Source organism: Periplaneta americana, chromosome 13, assembly GCF_040183065.1.
Source record: "Periplaneta americana isolate PAMFEO1 chromosome 13, P.americana_PAMFEO1_priV1, whole genome shotgun sequence".
NCBI classification, from domain to species: Eukaryota; Metazoa; Arthropoda; class Insecta; order Blattodea; family Blattidae; genus Periplaneta; species Periplaneta americana.
In genome coordinates, this window is record NC_091129.1 from 44,849,274 (window position 1) to 44,865,198 (window position 15,925).

A 15,925-nucleotide genomic window follows, 5' to 3' on the forward strand; every position below is an offset into this window, starting at 1 on the left:
CCATTATTTGATGTTGTGATCACGATTGGGAATGTGTTCAGGTTGTGGAGCAAACAGATTTGGGTTTGATTGTGGCGGTGAGTGTTCCGTGACCAACAGGGGCTGCAAGGGAATGACGCTCTGTCGACCTAAGTTGGGCTGCAGCTGTGCACCTGGCCTGAAGGGGATACTTTGCGATATTGGTGAGTGAATCAGCATCAGAATTCGTTTACTTGAACATGTCCTAATGTTAACTCAAAGTATCATTTAACAGATATTAGGATTCAGTACTACTCTGAGATGTGTGATTGTTAAAGTTTTCTATATATAATTTGCTTCCTCCTGTCCTTTTATTTTATTTTTGGTCTATTTTTTCTTCTTCTTCTTCCTGTCACATATTAAACTTGGTGGCCTGTTACAGTCTCATTCCATTGTTTCAGCGGACAGCTCAAAGATCTTGTTCCTAAAGGGCAGTAATTTAGTACCTGGCGTGGTATCCTTGTTCTAGGCATCCTGAGTATATGAGATTTCCATTTCTGTCTATAATTTTGAATTTTCTCTAAAATTGGATCGATTTTAGTTCTTTCAAAATATCCCAATTTTTCTTCTTGTCTAAAAACTTAATTTCATTGACAGTGATTCGGTGTTCATCACATTTACTTATGGTCCAAGCTTCACTTCCATACCACCTACTTACGATCAGAGAGACGTATCTACAATTTTCACATTTTTTTAACTGACACAACTGTAAGAAACCAGAAATTGAAGTCTATCTGAGGATCAGACAAATGTATCTGTATCACAATTCCAAGTCACACAGAGATTGTGTGCACTCGATGTGGGTCTCTGGCGTTTCGTCAGCCCACGCGAGTTGTGTGGATATAAAAGGAAAGGTTGAGACGGTGTCGGGTGGAGTTCCTGGGTAGCTCAGTTGGCAGAGCGCTGGTACATTCAACCAGAGGTCTCGGGATCGATACCCGGCCCCGGAACAATTTTTCCCTTGAAATTATTCGTATCTGTATCTTAACTGGTTCGAATTTTAGGTGCTAACGTATCTACATTTGATGAATAATAGCACAGATCAGACAAACATAAGAGCTTATCCGTCTTGGATTCTAAAAAAGCAATGCCAATATTTGAAATGTATCAGTGCTTACGTTTCTCTGATCCTAGATAAATAGTTATAGTTCGCGTCATTCCTCTTAAACGTATCGACTATTACCCATGTTCTTTCTCAGCAATGCATTAATTTAAATTATGATTTGTATCGAGAAGAGTGTCATGCAGAAGGGAGGGTAGCAGAAAAATTATGGTTCTATCAGTAAATATTCAAAACAGAATTCAATCTGAAATTTCATAGGCCTCGAAACGATAGGTGTGATAAGTGTTTAAAATTTGCAAGAAAAAAAGGGCGTCGGTTTGGAAAGGGAATATCACATTTAAAAAAAAAGAAATGCCGAGAGACTTAAAAATGTTCAGAAGGAAAAGGCAAAGAAAGGTGAAAGTATGTTAATTGAATTCGACTGACTAGGGAGCTGTGCTTTGCTGTCCAAAAATAAATTCAAAGGCAATATTCTGCAGAGGAGATTATCTGTTTATAATCTTACTGCTCTAATGTAGAGGTAAACAAAGCATATTGCTATATGTGGGACGAAACAATCGGAAAAAGGGACTCGATAGATGTGGCTTCATGTGTATGGAATTTCCTAAAAATCACGGAGGAGGGAAATGAGTAACCTTATTTTCCGTCATATGTGGGGGCCAGAATACGAATGTGAACTTCAGTATTATGTGTTTACATGCAGTGAATGTAATGGATATTCCTATAATTAACCAGTGTTTCTTCGATCCCTGACATTCACGTGTGGAAGTGGACTCTGTCCATGCGAACATAGAAAGAAGAAGTAAACATGTGATGATTTCGATTCTACTGGATGATATACTATTGTGAGAATGAGATCAGACAACCATATGGTAGTAAAGATGGATAACACTCACTTTTTAGATTTCAGCCAACTCCATAAGAAGATGATAAGCAATAAGGAAAATGCAGAAAATGGTGATACTGTAACGTGGTTGAAGATGGTTTAGACAAAATACCGGAAAAAGTTCCTTGCACGATATTCTACTAATATTCCTACAATGGCGCATTCCAGGTTCTACGAACCAAGAAAACAGCTGGTCTACGAAGGTTATCAGAGTCTGAAAGCGATATTATTCTTTGCCCCACTTATGATGGCCCCCTCTGCATAAGCAGAGAAAAGAAAAAAGATTTCCTAGATTTGTGTCGTAAGGGATGAACCTCTTAGGTATCATGCATTCTACCAAGGTCTTATTACTTCTGACCTCGTGGGGGATGAGTCAGTGGAGGATAACTAGGAGTAAAATACACAATCAGTTTTATTTTAGTTTTCATTACAGATTTATTAAATTAATTGGAAGTATTATTATTCCGATATTAATTTATTAGTTTCTCAGTGAAGTATGTAATATTCATTTAACTATATTCTGTACTTTAGTAATGCTTATTTTTTAAGTTTGGGTGAGGTATCAATGAATGAACGATGTAGTAGAGCCTAAATAATATTAACAAATAATTTTATTTAGTTGAACATTCTGTACTATGTTAGATTCAAAACCTATAATACCATTTACCTCATAATTTATATTCACAAGTTCAAAGACCTGTAGATTATTAACGTTTAGGAAAACAACTCAAGGACTTTCATTATTGTATTGTATAAAAACCAACTGTATTGGAGAGGAAAGTCTTTGTTACTGTATTTCAGTCTCTGAATCTCACAGACTCATGTTTATACAATTCATGACCAACAGCTGCAGTGAAATTAGATCTCTACACTGCGTTCCATAATGTCTGACAGGAGACGTAAACATTGTCGGCAGAGGTAGGAGGTGACGCAACCAACGGCAGAGGTCACAGTCCAAAGCTGATCTTGACATTGGGTGGACAGAATGCTTCAGACCGCCCACCTTCAAGATAAGCGTGGGATGTGATCTCTGCCATTGGTTGTTAAGCAATTATCCGCCTTCCTACCTATGCTGACAGTGTTCAAGTCTCTTGTCAGACATTACAGAACGCATTATGATGTTACTTAATACTGTAATGTCCTTGTTTGATTGCCGTAAGTTGAACTGCAATTTTGAATTTGTTAAGAATCAGACAAACGTATCTACATACATTAATTAAAATAATAGTTTATTACAACTTATTAAGTGGCATAGGAATAAGATTATCAAGTCATAACATCATAACATTAAGTGTAATGAAGATTTACAGCAGAATATTCGATGGAAAAATATTGCAAAGTATCCAAATTCTAAGAGTCAGTGGCGTATACTGGTTAAAGGGTTTGGGCTACCACTGACCCTATTATTACACAAAATATATCTAACAATTACTTTAATTTTAATTACTATGGTAAAACTAATAATACAAAATTATTACATTATGTTATATTATAAACTTTTTCTTTTGTAATTTCTTTGGGCTACTGCCGGTAGCCCGGGTAGTCCGCAAAATACGCCCCTGCTAAGAGCAAACCATTTATCTCAAAACTATGATTTTGTAGATACGTCTCTCTGATCCTAAGTAGGCGATACATGAGAACAGGTCTAGCCAATAGTTTATAGGTTTTAATTCTAGTATGTTTTTGGACAAGAGAAGGTTTGAAAATGCTATTAATGGTATTCATTGCATAATTAAAGTAATTACATTTTGTAGAAATATATTTTTCTTGTTCATAACTCAAATGATAACCCAAATATTTAAACATGTGATTGTTCTACAGGTTTATTATAAAGGAAAATTGTGCTGCGGAGATGATTTTTTCTGATGAATCCCACTACTTTAGTCTTATTAACTGAAATTTCCATCTATTTTATTAACTGAATTTCTAGGATTCAGAGAATGATGCAAACAACAACGAAACTAGTCAATCAGGTAACAACACCAAAATTATGAAGTTAACACAGTGAAGTCGTTATTTATTTAATTCAAATAACTTAACAGTTCATCAATAATTATACAAGTGTTAAAAAGTGTATTCAAGAATGAAGACATAATAATAGTTCATATTCACTATATTTTGTATAACTATAACAGTAGGCCTCACGATACCTCCATTCTAGTTGTATGATCGTCCACCTCTGCTTCGGCATGTAGCTGTGAGGCCAGCAGCCAACTGGTAGGTCTTGGCCCTTCATGGGCTGTAGCGCCAGGGATTATTATAACAGTAGGTCTATTAATATTTTAAAATTAATGACTAATTAGCATTTAGTAATGTCATATTTAAAACAAAAAAACTAATGAAAGCTCTATTTCTTTAATTGACTCCATTTTTCTATGTTTCCTTTTACATAAACTGCCTCTGTTGTTACATAAGATTTGAATTTTTTTTTTTTTTTGGCAGTCTGTTTCACCTCCCCAGTATAGTATAAATTTCCCTTGGGGGATAAAGGTTTGAATTCCACACTGCAGAGAATGTGCAAAGAGAATAGCATTCTCCTGGCCCTTTCTAAAATCTCTCTCATTCCATCTTTAGGACATAGGGCGAATCCGGACTCGTCAATGAACAGGACATTAGACCACTTATCTCGTGTCCAATTGGCGTGCTGATGTGCAAATTCAATAGTGCTGCTACAACAAAGGTCCTGTAGTAAACTTCATGAGTGCAGATGTGATTCTGCACACACCTTCTAATCGTCCACGCACTCATTTTTACTTGGTGGACTTGTCAGAGTCGAATTTGAACCTGGGCAGCGTTGTAAGTCAATTCTTAAGCACCTGCAACCTTATGAACCTTTCATCCTGGGTTGAGGCCCTACTTGGACCAGATGTTGCCTTCTGGTAAATGAACTTGTATCTCTGAATCGTCTCACAGCTTTGTTAATGCTAGTACAATTGCTGCTTCAAGCCTTCCGACAATATAGTAATAAGATCTTCCTTCTTCAGTAAGTGCCTTGCAGAATATTTAGGCTTAACAGGATGTTATTAGCATTGAAACCAACTCTCAACTGAATCAGAGGATGGACAGAACATGTCCCTTTTCCTTAGTAAACTCCAGAAACATAATGCACTCTTTTAGGAAGGAGGTAAGTTGTAAATGTTTACACAGATGTATCGCTGGCAATGGCAATAATTTCACTCACGTCAAATATACAATACCAAGGATCTGATACTTACAGTTGAAGGGTGTTTTAAAATTCGCTGTTTCAAAAACCGTCAGTAAAATCATAAAACCATAAAAATATGTTACAAAGATAGACTTCACTTTTCCACATTTAATACAGAATTGCTTACTTTTCCAAGTTTTTTACATTTGTTTGCACCTCAGTGTAGTTTCCACTCCAATGATTGCTAATCCTCAGAATTAAATTCATTATGACTCTAAGTTACATTATGCTAAGTTCGTGTAGATGGCTTTCACTTAAATTTCAGATTTAACATATTTGAATGTTGAATTATATTAAGTTTCTGCTTGAAATTGATCTTATTACTATATTAAAGGTTACCTCTGTCTTAAATTAAATAGGCTTATGTGGAACAGATTTTCACTTCAGAGATTAACTCATTCGTAGGTCAACTTAAGTTAATGTAAATTACAGCCTATGTTGAACTTCAGTGTTATACCCATTCTTAAATTTACTTCAGTTTATGTATATGCTTCCACTTCATCCTATAGCTACAACACTTCAGGGTTTAATTCACTCTTAGTTCTACTTCAGTTGGACCACATTCTGCAGAAAGGAACCAACTCACAAACAAATTTAATGTCTCAGTAATTAACTATTTCCAAGGATCCATATTTTGAACAAAGATACTTCGTACAATACGCTTTTGGTTAAAGCATGAAGTTGTTGTTGTTTTCTAATGCCAGGCATTTGACAATAAAGTCCAATATTTTTCAAAGATATTATCATGACTAGCCACTGAAGCACAGATTTTGAGGTGTTCCGAATCCATTTCTTGGTCTGAGTTGCACAATGGACAGTTAGGGGACTGATATATTCCAATTCTATGCAGGTGTTTGGCCAAACAATCATGGCCTGTTGCCAATCTAAATGCAGCTACAGACGATTTTCGTGGTAAATCGGGAATTAACTGTGGATTTTGATGCAGAGAGTTCCATTTTTTCCCTTGGGATTGAGTTATCAAATTTTGTTTGTTGAAGTCTAAGTATGTAGATTTAATAAATCTCTTCACAGAGTAATACGTAGATTTAGTAACAGATCTGTACGTAGCAGTGCTGCCCTTCTTTGCTAAAGCATCCGCATTCTCGTTTCCCAGGATTCCACAATGGGAAGCATGAAGTATGTAGTTATATTTGTCAATTTATCACTTACATTTAACTTTAAAGTACCGTACATTTTCCTCAGTTCAAGCATCATGTGGTTTGGTTCATTTGTGCAAAATGTGGTCCAGTTAATGTAAATAACTGGACAGAAAACCTGAATTTATTGAAACATGACAGAGATAAAGCAAGAACCAAAGCAGAACATAGCAAAACACCAGAAGATACTCAAGATTGGAGGAAGAAGACTGCCATTCTTAAAAAAGCAATCATAACAGCAAAAAAACATCAGTTTCAATAAATTTATTGAAAATATGAATTACAGAACCGATAGCTCTAAAACATATAAATTTCTGAAGAATATTTCCAATACACAGGAAAATACTAGCCAACCTATTATTCATAATAACAAACACTAACAGATAGTAGAGATATAGCAAACGCATTTAATAAACACTACTCAAACTCTCACAGATTACATCTCAATATCAAAAAAACTGACAAATTTATCAAGAGAAAATTACATAAAAATAATAAAAACAATATTACCAGTACAAAACCTGAAATATTTCATCAAAATTTTACTTCCAAAGAATTAACTCTAGCTATACAAAATTTAAAAACCAAGAAATCTCCTGGCCCCGACAACATTCATTCCGAATTTTTTAAACATCTGGGGGAAAAAGCCAAGTCTGTACTTTTATCCATTTTCAATTTATCATGGAACATCTCAATTCCTGCAGCTTGGAAAAAAGCAATCATTGTACCAATTCAAAAAAAAGGGAAACCTGCTCATGATGTTAATAGTTATCGACCAATAGCACTATTATGCATGATAGCAAAAACCATGGAGTCCATGATCTCCAACAGATTAACTTGGTATTTAGAATCCCAAAATCTTTTATCACCAAGACAAGCCGGTTTTCGACAACTACACTCTACCAATGAACAAGTCATACGCCTCGGCCAAGAAATAAAAGACAGTTTTAACAAGAAAGAAGATACCTTGGCAATATTTATTGACTTTCAGTTAGCATATGACTCTGTTTGGAGAAATAAATTATTACTAAAACTCCAGAAATTAGGTATCTCCAGCAATATGTTCAGATGGATATCAGAATTCCTTAGTCAACGATTCATTGCCACTAAATTCAATAACTCACTTTCTAGTTACAGACAAACATATCGAGGTCTACCTCAGGGCGCTGTCCTCAGCACAACTTTATTCAATATTTATATAAATGACTTACCCTCCCTCCTAGAGCAATCAAACATGAAAACAGCATTATTTGCAGATGATATAGTTTTGTGGACTTCTGGATCTTACAGACATAGAGACAAAATTCAAAATTCTGCTCTTAAAGCTCTAAATCAACTACATGAATGGAATACATCAAATTTGATGACACTCAATTTAAGCAAAAGTAACTACCAAATATTTTCACTTGGTAAAAAAGAAAGAGAATTCAATATCCAATACAATGGCCAACACCTTCCTAGGACTTATGAATCCAAATATCTTGGAGTTATTTTCGATAGTAAGTTAACATGGAGCAATCATTTGAAATACATTTCTGAAAAAGCTCGTAAAAGATTCTCCCTTCTAAAAAGACTAGCAGGAAAGAAATGGGGATGCTCTAGGAATACTTTGAACACTACATACAAAATGTTTATACAGCCAGTGCTGACATACTGCGGAGAAATTTTAATTACTTCACCTTTAATAAACGACATAGAATATGTTCAAAACCAAGCTCTCAGACTCATTACTGGTGGAATCAAAACAACGCCAATAGATTCTATGAAATTCCTCACTAATATTAACAGCATCAAAATGACAATAGAAGAAAAAGCACTGATTCAATATGAAAAACTTATCAGATTACCAGGTAACAATTGGCATTCATACAGTCCTCTTTGTAGATTGACAACTAAAAAAAGTTTCATATCCATGGTTCAAGAATTAAAACAGAAAATCAATATCCCGAATTTAAAAGAAAACTTACAAATTAAACCAAACCCTTTAACTCTATTAAATATAGAATATAACCTAAATTTAACAGAAGAAATACTGAAATCAGAAGTAAACACTGAAACAATTGTCTTTAGAGACAATTAATATTAGGTACCCTTCACAAAACTGGCCTCATTTATACACCGACGGATCCTTGATCTCCAGAGAACAAGGTGCCGGTGTAGGTGTTACGTGCTGTCTCTTCTCACTTTATAGATCTCTTGGATATGGAACAACTAGTTTTGATGGTGAAATCATTGCAATAAGTGAATGTCTCAGGAATCTTCTATGTCACATCAATAAATTTAGGAATGCAGTTATATTGTCAGACTCCAAAGCAGCTATTCTATCAATCGTCTCTAAACACACACCTTCACCTCAAACAGCAGAAATAGCTAAAATGCTCTCTCAATTATTATCACTCAATAAAAGAATTGTATTCCAATGGATACCATCCCATTGTGGAATCCTGGGAAACGAGAATGCGGATGCTTTAGCAAAGAAGGGCAGCACTGCTACTTACAGACCTGTTACTAAATCTACGTATAACTCTGTGAAGAGATTTATTAAATCTACATACTTAGACTTCAACAAACAAAATTTGATAACTCAATCCCAAGGGAAAAAATGGAACTCTCTGCATCAAAATCCACAGTTAATTCCCGATTTACCACGAAAATCGTCTGTAGCTGCATTTAGATTGGCAACAGGCCATGATTGTTTGGCCAAACACCTGCATAGAATTGGAATATATCAGTCCCCTAACTGTCCATTGTGCAACTCAAACCAAGAAATGGATTCGGAACGCCTCAAAATCTGTGCTTCAGTGGCTAGTCATGAATTTCAATTTATAAATTATGTTTTATTTAACGACGCTCGCAACTGCAGAGGTTATATCAGCGTCGCCGGATGTGCCGGAATTTTGTCCCGCAGGAGTTCTTTTACATGCCAGTAAATCTACTGACATGAGCCTGTCGCATTTAAGCACACTTAAATGCCATCGACCTGGCCCAGGATCGAACCCGCAACCTCGGGCATAGAAGGCCAGCGCTATACTAGCTCGCCAACCAGGTCGACTCTAGTCATGATAATATCTTTGAAAAATATTGGACTTTATTGTCAAATGCCTGGCATTAGAAAACAACAACAACAACTTTCACCTCAGAAACATATCATACTTAGGTCTGTTTAAGCTAATTAAAAGGTTTTCTTCAATTTACTTAAGTTTACAGATTTATATGGCTTCCACTCAGTGGCGGTTCGTGAACTTGTGGATTGGGAGAGCTGTAGTAGATTTCGGTACATACAAATTTCACTTCTTGATACCATTACTAATAAGTATAGGACAAAAATAAATGCACTACATATCGAAAAACCAAAACTTCCTGGGAGATGTCTGTGGGACCATTTGCTAATCTCTAAGAAAAACTAATACCATCAATTTCAGTCTGAATTTCAGATTGGCAGACACTCAACTTACAATCTACCAGTTCATTCTGAATTGTCTTAGAATAACCTTAAACAGTGACATGTTCCAAATGATTTTTGAGAGGCTCGTTTAGATTACTCAAGAACTGAAGCAACCCACGAAACACATCAGGGTTCTTCGAATCGTTTTTTCATCATGTCCCCTAAGGGGAAGTTCATATTGGCCATAAAATTTGATACAATCAATATTTTTTTTTAAATAATTTCACGATTTTTTCTCACTTCTTGATTATGTTTGAGAATGTTTGTTCTGTTCGTTTCACTTAATTGCACAGCAGTATGAGTTGCGTAACATAGCCAATGAAACAACATTTTTCAGGTAAGACTGCGAAGATTCGTGCATTTTGCTTTTTAGGGGCAAATGTCCTAAATCTGTCACACCACTCCTAGTCCATGCAGCATCACCACCGAAGAGGAGGCAAGGAAAACAAAATACAGATTTTTTTTTGTTCACATCCATGTAACCACAAATGCTTAGCGTTAATTTCATTGTTATACTTCCTTACATATATGCACTATTTCGGCTGGATGAAGCTTAAGTAAGATTTAAGTTGGGTAACGGACAACCCTTTAATTTCACTTCATTACATCAATATTCCCCGCAAGGGAAAGTTGAGAAAAATAAAATTAATATTCTGTAATTCACACACACTAATGCTTGCAAATTTGCACTGGTTAAGTTACGGTATTAAGACGTCAAACCAAAGCAACACTCAGATATACTGATGGTCAACAATTTTCTAAAACTGGAAAAGAAGTCTCTTTCATATTTTACATTCTATATCAAAAGGATTCTACTCGTGCAATCATTTTGAGTTAAGGCAAATATTAGGTTCTGCTGGAGGCTGGATATATATGTAATAATAAGGCAAAAGAGAATATTAATTTCGTTATATTAACTCGATAAGATTCTACAACAATAAGTATGTGAAAAGAAAATAAAAATTTTGTCATTACGTTTCAAGGGAATAGAGAATCCATTTGACGCAGCATTACAATAGCAGTGTGGGAGGAGAGGAAAGTTCCCTTGTGGCCTGGCTCTGCAAGCCACTGCAGCAGCAGTTTCCCTCTGCTTCCCTTCACCTCTCTACTCCCTGACCATGCAAGACACACTCTCTATGAGCTGACCATCCTGCAGATCCCAGGACGACTTTGAATGCAGTGTCAATTCCAATACAGTCGACGTGCAAAAAGATTATGCATAAGATAATAGTACATATTCCCGGCCAGATGAAATATAAAGCAATTTACCAATAAAAGCTGTAACAATTCTTCTACAAATTAAAATAAATATTATTTTTATTTTCCTGTCAAAGCAGGGAGTGCTGCAGCTCCGCAGCTCTTATGGACGAGCTGCCCCTGCTTCCACTTCAGCCTATGCTGAACTTCAGAAATATACGGTATTCATTGTTAGTTTACTAGAGTTCGTGTAAATGGCTTTCAGTTTATTTTATGTTCAAGTTATGAGTTAATCCTTTATATTATTTTGTGTTATATTTACAAATGTTTTTTCGCCAGACTGTGGTCCTGGAGAGTACGGAGCAGGATGCAAGCAAAAGTGTGGAAATTGCATCGAAGGTCCTTGTGACCCTTACACAGGTCGCTGTCCTTCTGGCTGTGAGGACGGATTCTACCCGCCACTTTGCCAACAAAGTGAGTATTTATTAATGGAATTGACTGTCAGAGAATCAAGCACAGAAGTTTAATGGTTATCCCACTTGCCTTATATTTGGAAGATCTTGTTCGATCCCAGTACCAGCTTGGGTTTTTGTAGTTATCCAAGCCTTTCCAGACGAATTCTAGGTTAGTGTCTGTCACAAAGTATCACAGTCCACTTCCTTTCCAATCCTAAAACCCGTCATTATTACATAATTCCATATGTCATTTACCTATCTTCCACAAGAGATCTACCATCTGCATGGGGAGCATCGCAATATACTTTGCTTCCTCCAGTTTAGAGGCAAGAGAGGCTGTAACATCATAGAGCACGAGTTAAAGCTACTAATACGTGGAATCTTCCTTGTGAGCTGCTTTTAATTGTTAAATAACCATAAACCACATTGAAATTTTTGATATTAATGCATGAACTCTGTTCTTCGACTTCGTAATTTACTCAGTCTCAGCGTGTTTAACAATGGCTAAGGGGGACATCATATTAACCATATGTTAATCTCATACTGATTGGGTTATTGTTCACCACCACCACCATCACTGCTTGAGTCGCTTAAGAAACTTTTTGTCCCAGCAACTAAAATTTACCCTAGTACAAAGCATAGTAATGCTGCACAGCGATTATTGTGACGTTCTGTTAAGTGACCTAAGTTCTGACCTGTCAGACAAACTACAACGAGTTCAGAATATGTGCGTTAGATACATGTGCAACATCTGGCGATATGATCACATATCAACATCCTTCTCAAGCCTTTCGTGGTTCTAACTCGAACGAATTCTTTCGAATTCTGCACACTCCAACACCAAATTACCTTTCGTCTATTTCCCTTATCAATACTCTAATTACGACGTAAATACCAGATCACTTATCTATCATACGCTAAGTATATCTCTTCATAGAACATCTTGTTACTCTTCTTTTACAGTCTCCACCTCGCAACAATGGATTACGGGCTGCAAGACAATAAACACTTTTAAAAATAACTTATAGCATAACTTCCTTAACAATTCATTCTAATTATACTGACTTTAACAATCACTGACTACATGGTAATTTCGTTCTTCAGACATGCATCTTTCTTCTGATTGAGATTCTGACTAATATGTACATCTAGTATCAGACAGTACATCACACTTGATGATGTGTGTCAGTGGAAGAACAGTTGTTTGTATGCATCTGAAGTCTGACTAGTGTAATATGTAGCTAGTCGGCGATGTATGCAATAGAGGAGGAAAGGAACTGGCCACCCTACCCCCATTATCTCCTGCTCTAGTTGCCTAGTTGCCTTGGTATCACTTGCGAGGTTCAGACCTGTCTTCGAACAGTTGACTAAACAACAACAAACAAGACATGCATCCTGATAGTGCTGTATTTTCACAATTGTCTCACAATAATTTCCTTCTATTACTTACTTACAAATGGTTTTTAGAAACCCAGAGGTTCATTGCTGCCCTCACATAAGCCTGCCATCGGTTTCTATCCTGAGCAAGATTCATCCAGTCCCTAGCATCATAGTCCAACTCCCTCAAATCCATTTTAATATTATCCTCCCATCTTCGTTTCAACCTCCTCAAAGGTCTCTTTCCCTCCAGCCTCCCAACTAACACTTTCTATGCATTTCTGGATACACTGATACGTGCTACATGCCCTGCTCATCTCAAACGTTTGGATTTAATTTTCCTAATTATGTTAGGTAAAATCTCTTCCTGTTGTGTAACATTTTTTGAAATATATTAGCATTGTATGTATATAAGTTTAATTTTGCTACTCAGTTTGTATCTCATTGTTTAATTAATAATTCATAGCATTTGACTGTTTAATTCATAAGTAACTCTTGTATATACTTAAATTTTAACCAACTCAATTTATTGTGTTCTTTGTAGCTTGTAAGGTCATTTGTTTGTATGTATGTATAAGGTATATATATATATATCTCGACCATAACTCTACCATTATATGGAAAGCATCTGTAATTCAAAATTTCACTGGATAAAGAACTGACTACAATGAATGCGATTCTTTCTGGTATATCAACTGTATGTTAGCTATCTTGTTAACACTATATCATGATGTTCGATTAGGAGGAAATGTAGTCTATATACTCCAGGAGAGAATCGAAAGTCAAAAATTAAAAATACCGGTAACTTGAAGTTTCACATTAGCTGTGTCAGTGAATGAGCAGTTTGCATGTCTGTCAGGTGATCCTGAGTATACGAAATGGTGATGGATTTTTAATGCTAAGGAAAATACTCGGTATGGGTTTCTTTGGAAGAGAAATAAAACTGTTGTTTTTGTTTTCAAATGACTGGAGCTGGGTCCTCGTGCTTCCCAATAGAGTTCTGCTAGATCTTTTCGGTCTTTCTCCCCTGGGTGCAATAATCAGAGAAATAAAACTGGAAGAACCCTGTTGTTGTACATTGGTGTATGTTTACCTAGTAGCTGCTCCATTTCATAAATTGACTTCTAGACACTTGGATGAATGACATGAAGTCAATACTGCACACGCCAATGGATTAAAATAATAAAAAAAAAAAATTCCAGACTGGCGAAGTTCAAGATCTTAATCAACCAAATGTGGAGAGAGATGTGTGTATCTATGTCTGTGTGTGTACATGCGCGCATGCGCGTGTTTTTTTTACTAATGATGCTAAAGGTAAAGTCAACCCCATGACAGGCCAAATCAGCCAGAGGGTGGCAAGGGGTTAAGGCTTCCACCTTTATAGACAATATGGCATTTAATGGCAGTACGAAACTAATAATATTATGTACCCTATTTAGATCATATGTACACATACTTATATACACATTGAAACATAAATTATTGTATATTAAATCGATGGCTTATTTTGTTATTGTTTTGCAGTACACATTATACCAGTGTCTGAATTACCTTATCCTATATTTGTATTTTATTACTGTCTTAATTGAAGGTCATAATTTAAAATGCATCCTTTCTGCCTGTCCCTACATTTACGAACAAGACATGAAAAATAAAAAAAATATTACATTTATCGGTTAATTAAGATACAGCATCAAAGACCAAGTATTCACGTTTGTTAACTCATCTTCACATAGTTTACTTTGTGTTTAATATGCTCACAGATTACACGCACTTGCGAGTCGCCCCAGACATCGAAAAAGTGAACTTCAACATGCTGAAGGTGAAGTTCAGCACAGATCAGGACAGTTTGAAGGGCCGAGGAACTCCACGATTCTATCAACTTCAGATCAGGGTTAGTAGATATTCCTGTTTCGCTTTTATATTTCATGAAGGAGGAATTATTCTTGACTGCATACTTAATTCGTAACATAGCATTTGCAAAATATATATATATATATATATATATATATATATATATATATATATATATATATATGTGCAGTAAGACTAATTATGTCCTCCACCATGACTATCAAGGAAAGGAGATTCTTTTCGACCACTGATTTCGATAGTTCTTTTTTGGATGGAGGATTTTTTATGCTAATGCTGCGCATATTAGTGTACTGGTATAGACATTTGCGCATTGCCTAAATTTTTGGAGATTATACTGAATTCTGTTCTGAGGTTGGGGTGCCCATTAGGTCGGATTCTGTTCGCCGTGTACGATGGAATGACAAGGGTATGAATGTAAGCAGAATGTATGAAGATAAAGATAATAATGACGGCAAAACGAGCAAATGAAAGTATTCATTTGTTCTTAATGGGTTGAGGGAAAATCCTGGAAAAATCTCATTGAGAATTGTAGGGGATGTTTTTCCAGATTATATTTTTCAGTTTTTCTAGAGCAAGTGGATTGTTATTTGCGCATTTTACTTTTAGAATTTCCAGCGATAAAAGTCACAGTGGGTTAGGTTGAAGAATTTAGAAAGCCACTAATGTTAATAAAACTGTATCGTTGGATACTCTGTGAAGTTCGTTCATAGAATAGTGGGCTGTATGTGCTGTCACAGAATCCTGTTAAAAAGGGAGCATGCATTTACCTTCTTGATTGGACATATAATTTTTATAAATAACAAAAATTCATTTCTGAGAACCGTTTTGAAGAGAATTATTTATAAAGTTTCATTTGGCATTCCATGTTATTAATTAAGATAGTTGAATTTGATTTAGAGTAAATCATCATCTTGTATTATTTTTCATTACCATCATCATCATTCATTCACTCATTCATTCATTGTATTATTTTTCATTACCATCATCATCATTCATTCACTCTCATTCATATGCGGGGACTAAGAGGAAGGCAGAAAATAGGAAAGATTGGAGAATACTGGGTTTGCAATGTAAGACGTGCCTTGGGCAGAGAATTATGGATGAATTCATTCATTCATTCATTCGTTTGTTCTTTCGTTCATTCGTTCGTCATTTTAATAGATCTGGTTTGGGCCCAACAATTAATAGTCATTTCAAGGGTATTTGACTCTGTCTATAACCTTTTAGTAGACCTATATACGGTATTC

At 35.8% G+C, this 15,925-nt stretch overlaps 1 protein-coding gene across 4 annotated transcripts in view; it reads left to right on the forward strand.

Moving 5' to 3' along the window:
- LOC138711839 (uncharacterized) overlaps nucleotides 1–15,925 on the forward strand; it is a 159,799-nt gene that overhangs the window by 85,881 nt on the left and 57,993 nt on the right. For all 4 annotated transcript variants that reach the window (XM_069843099.1, XM_069843097.1, XM_069843096.1 and 1 more), the window contains 3 exons: nucleotides 42–182; nucleotides 11,311–11,445; nucleotides 14,567–14,697. In XM_069843099.1, the coding sequence (XP_069699200.1) occupies nucleotides 42–182; nucleotides 11,311–11,445; nucleotides 14,567–14,697 (407 nt within the window). The remainder of the gene's footprint in view (nucleotides 1–41; nucleotides 183–11,310; nucleotides 11,446–14,566; nucleotides 14,698–15,925) is intronic.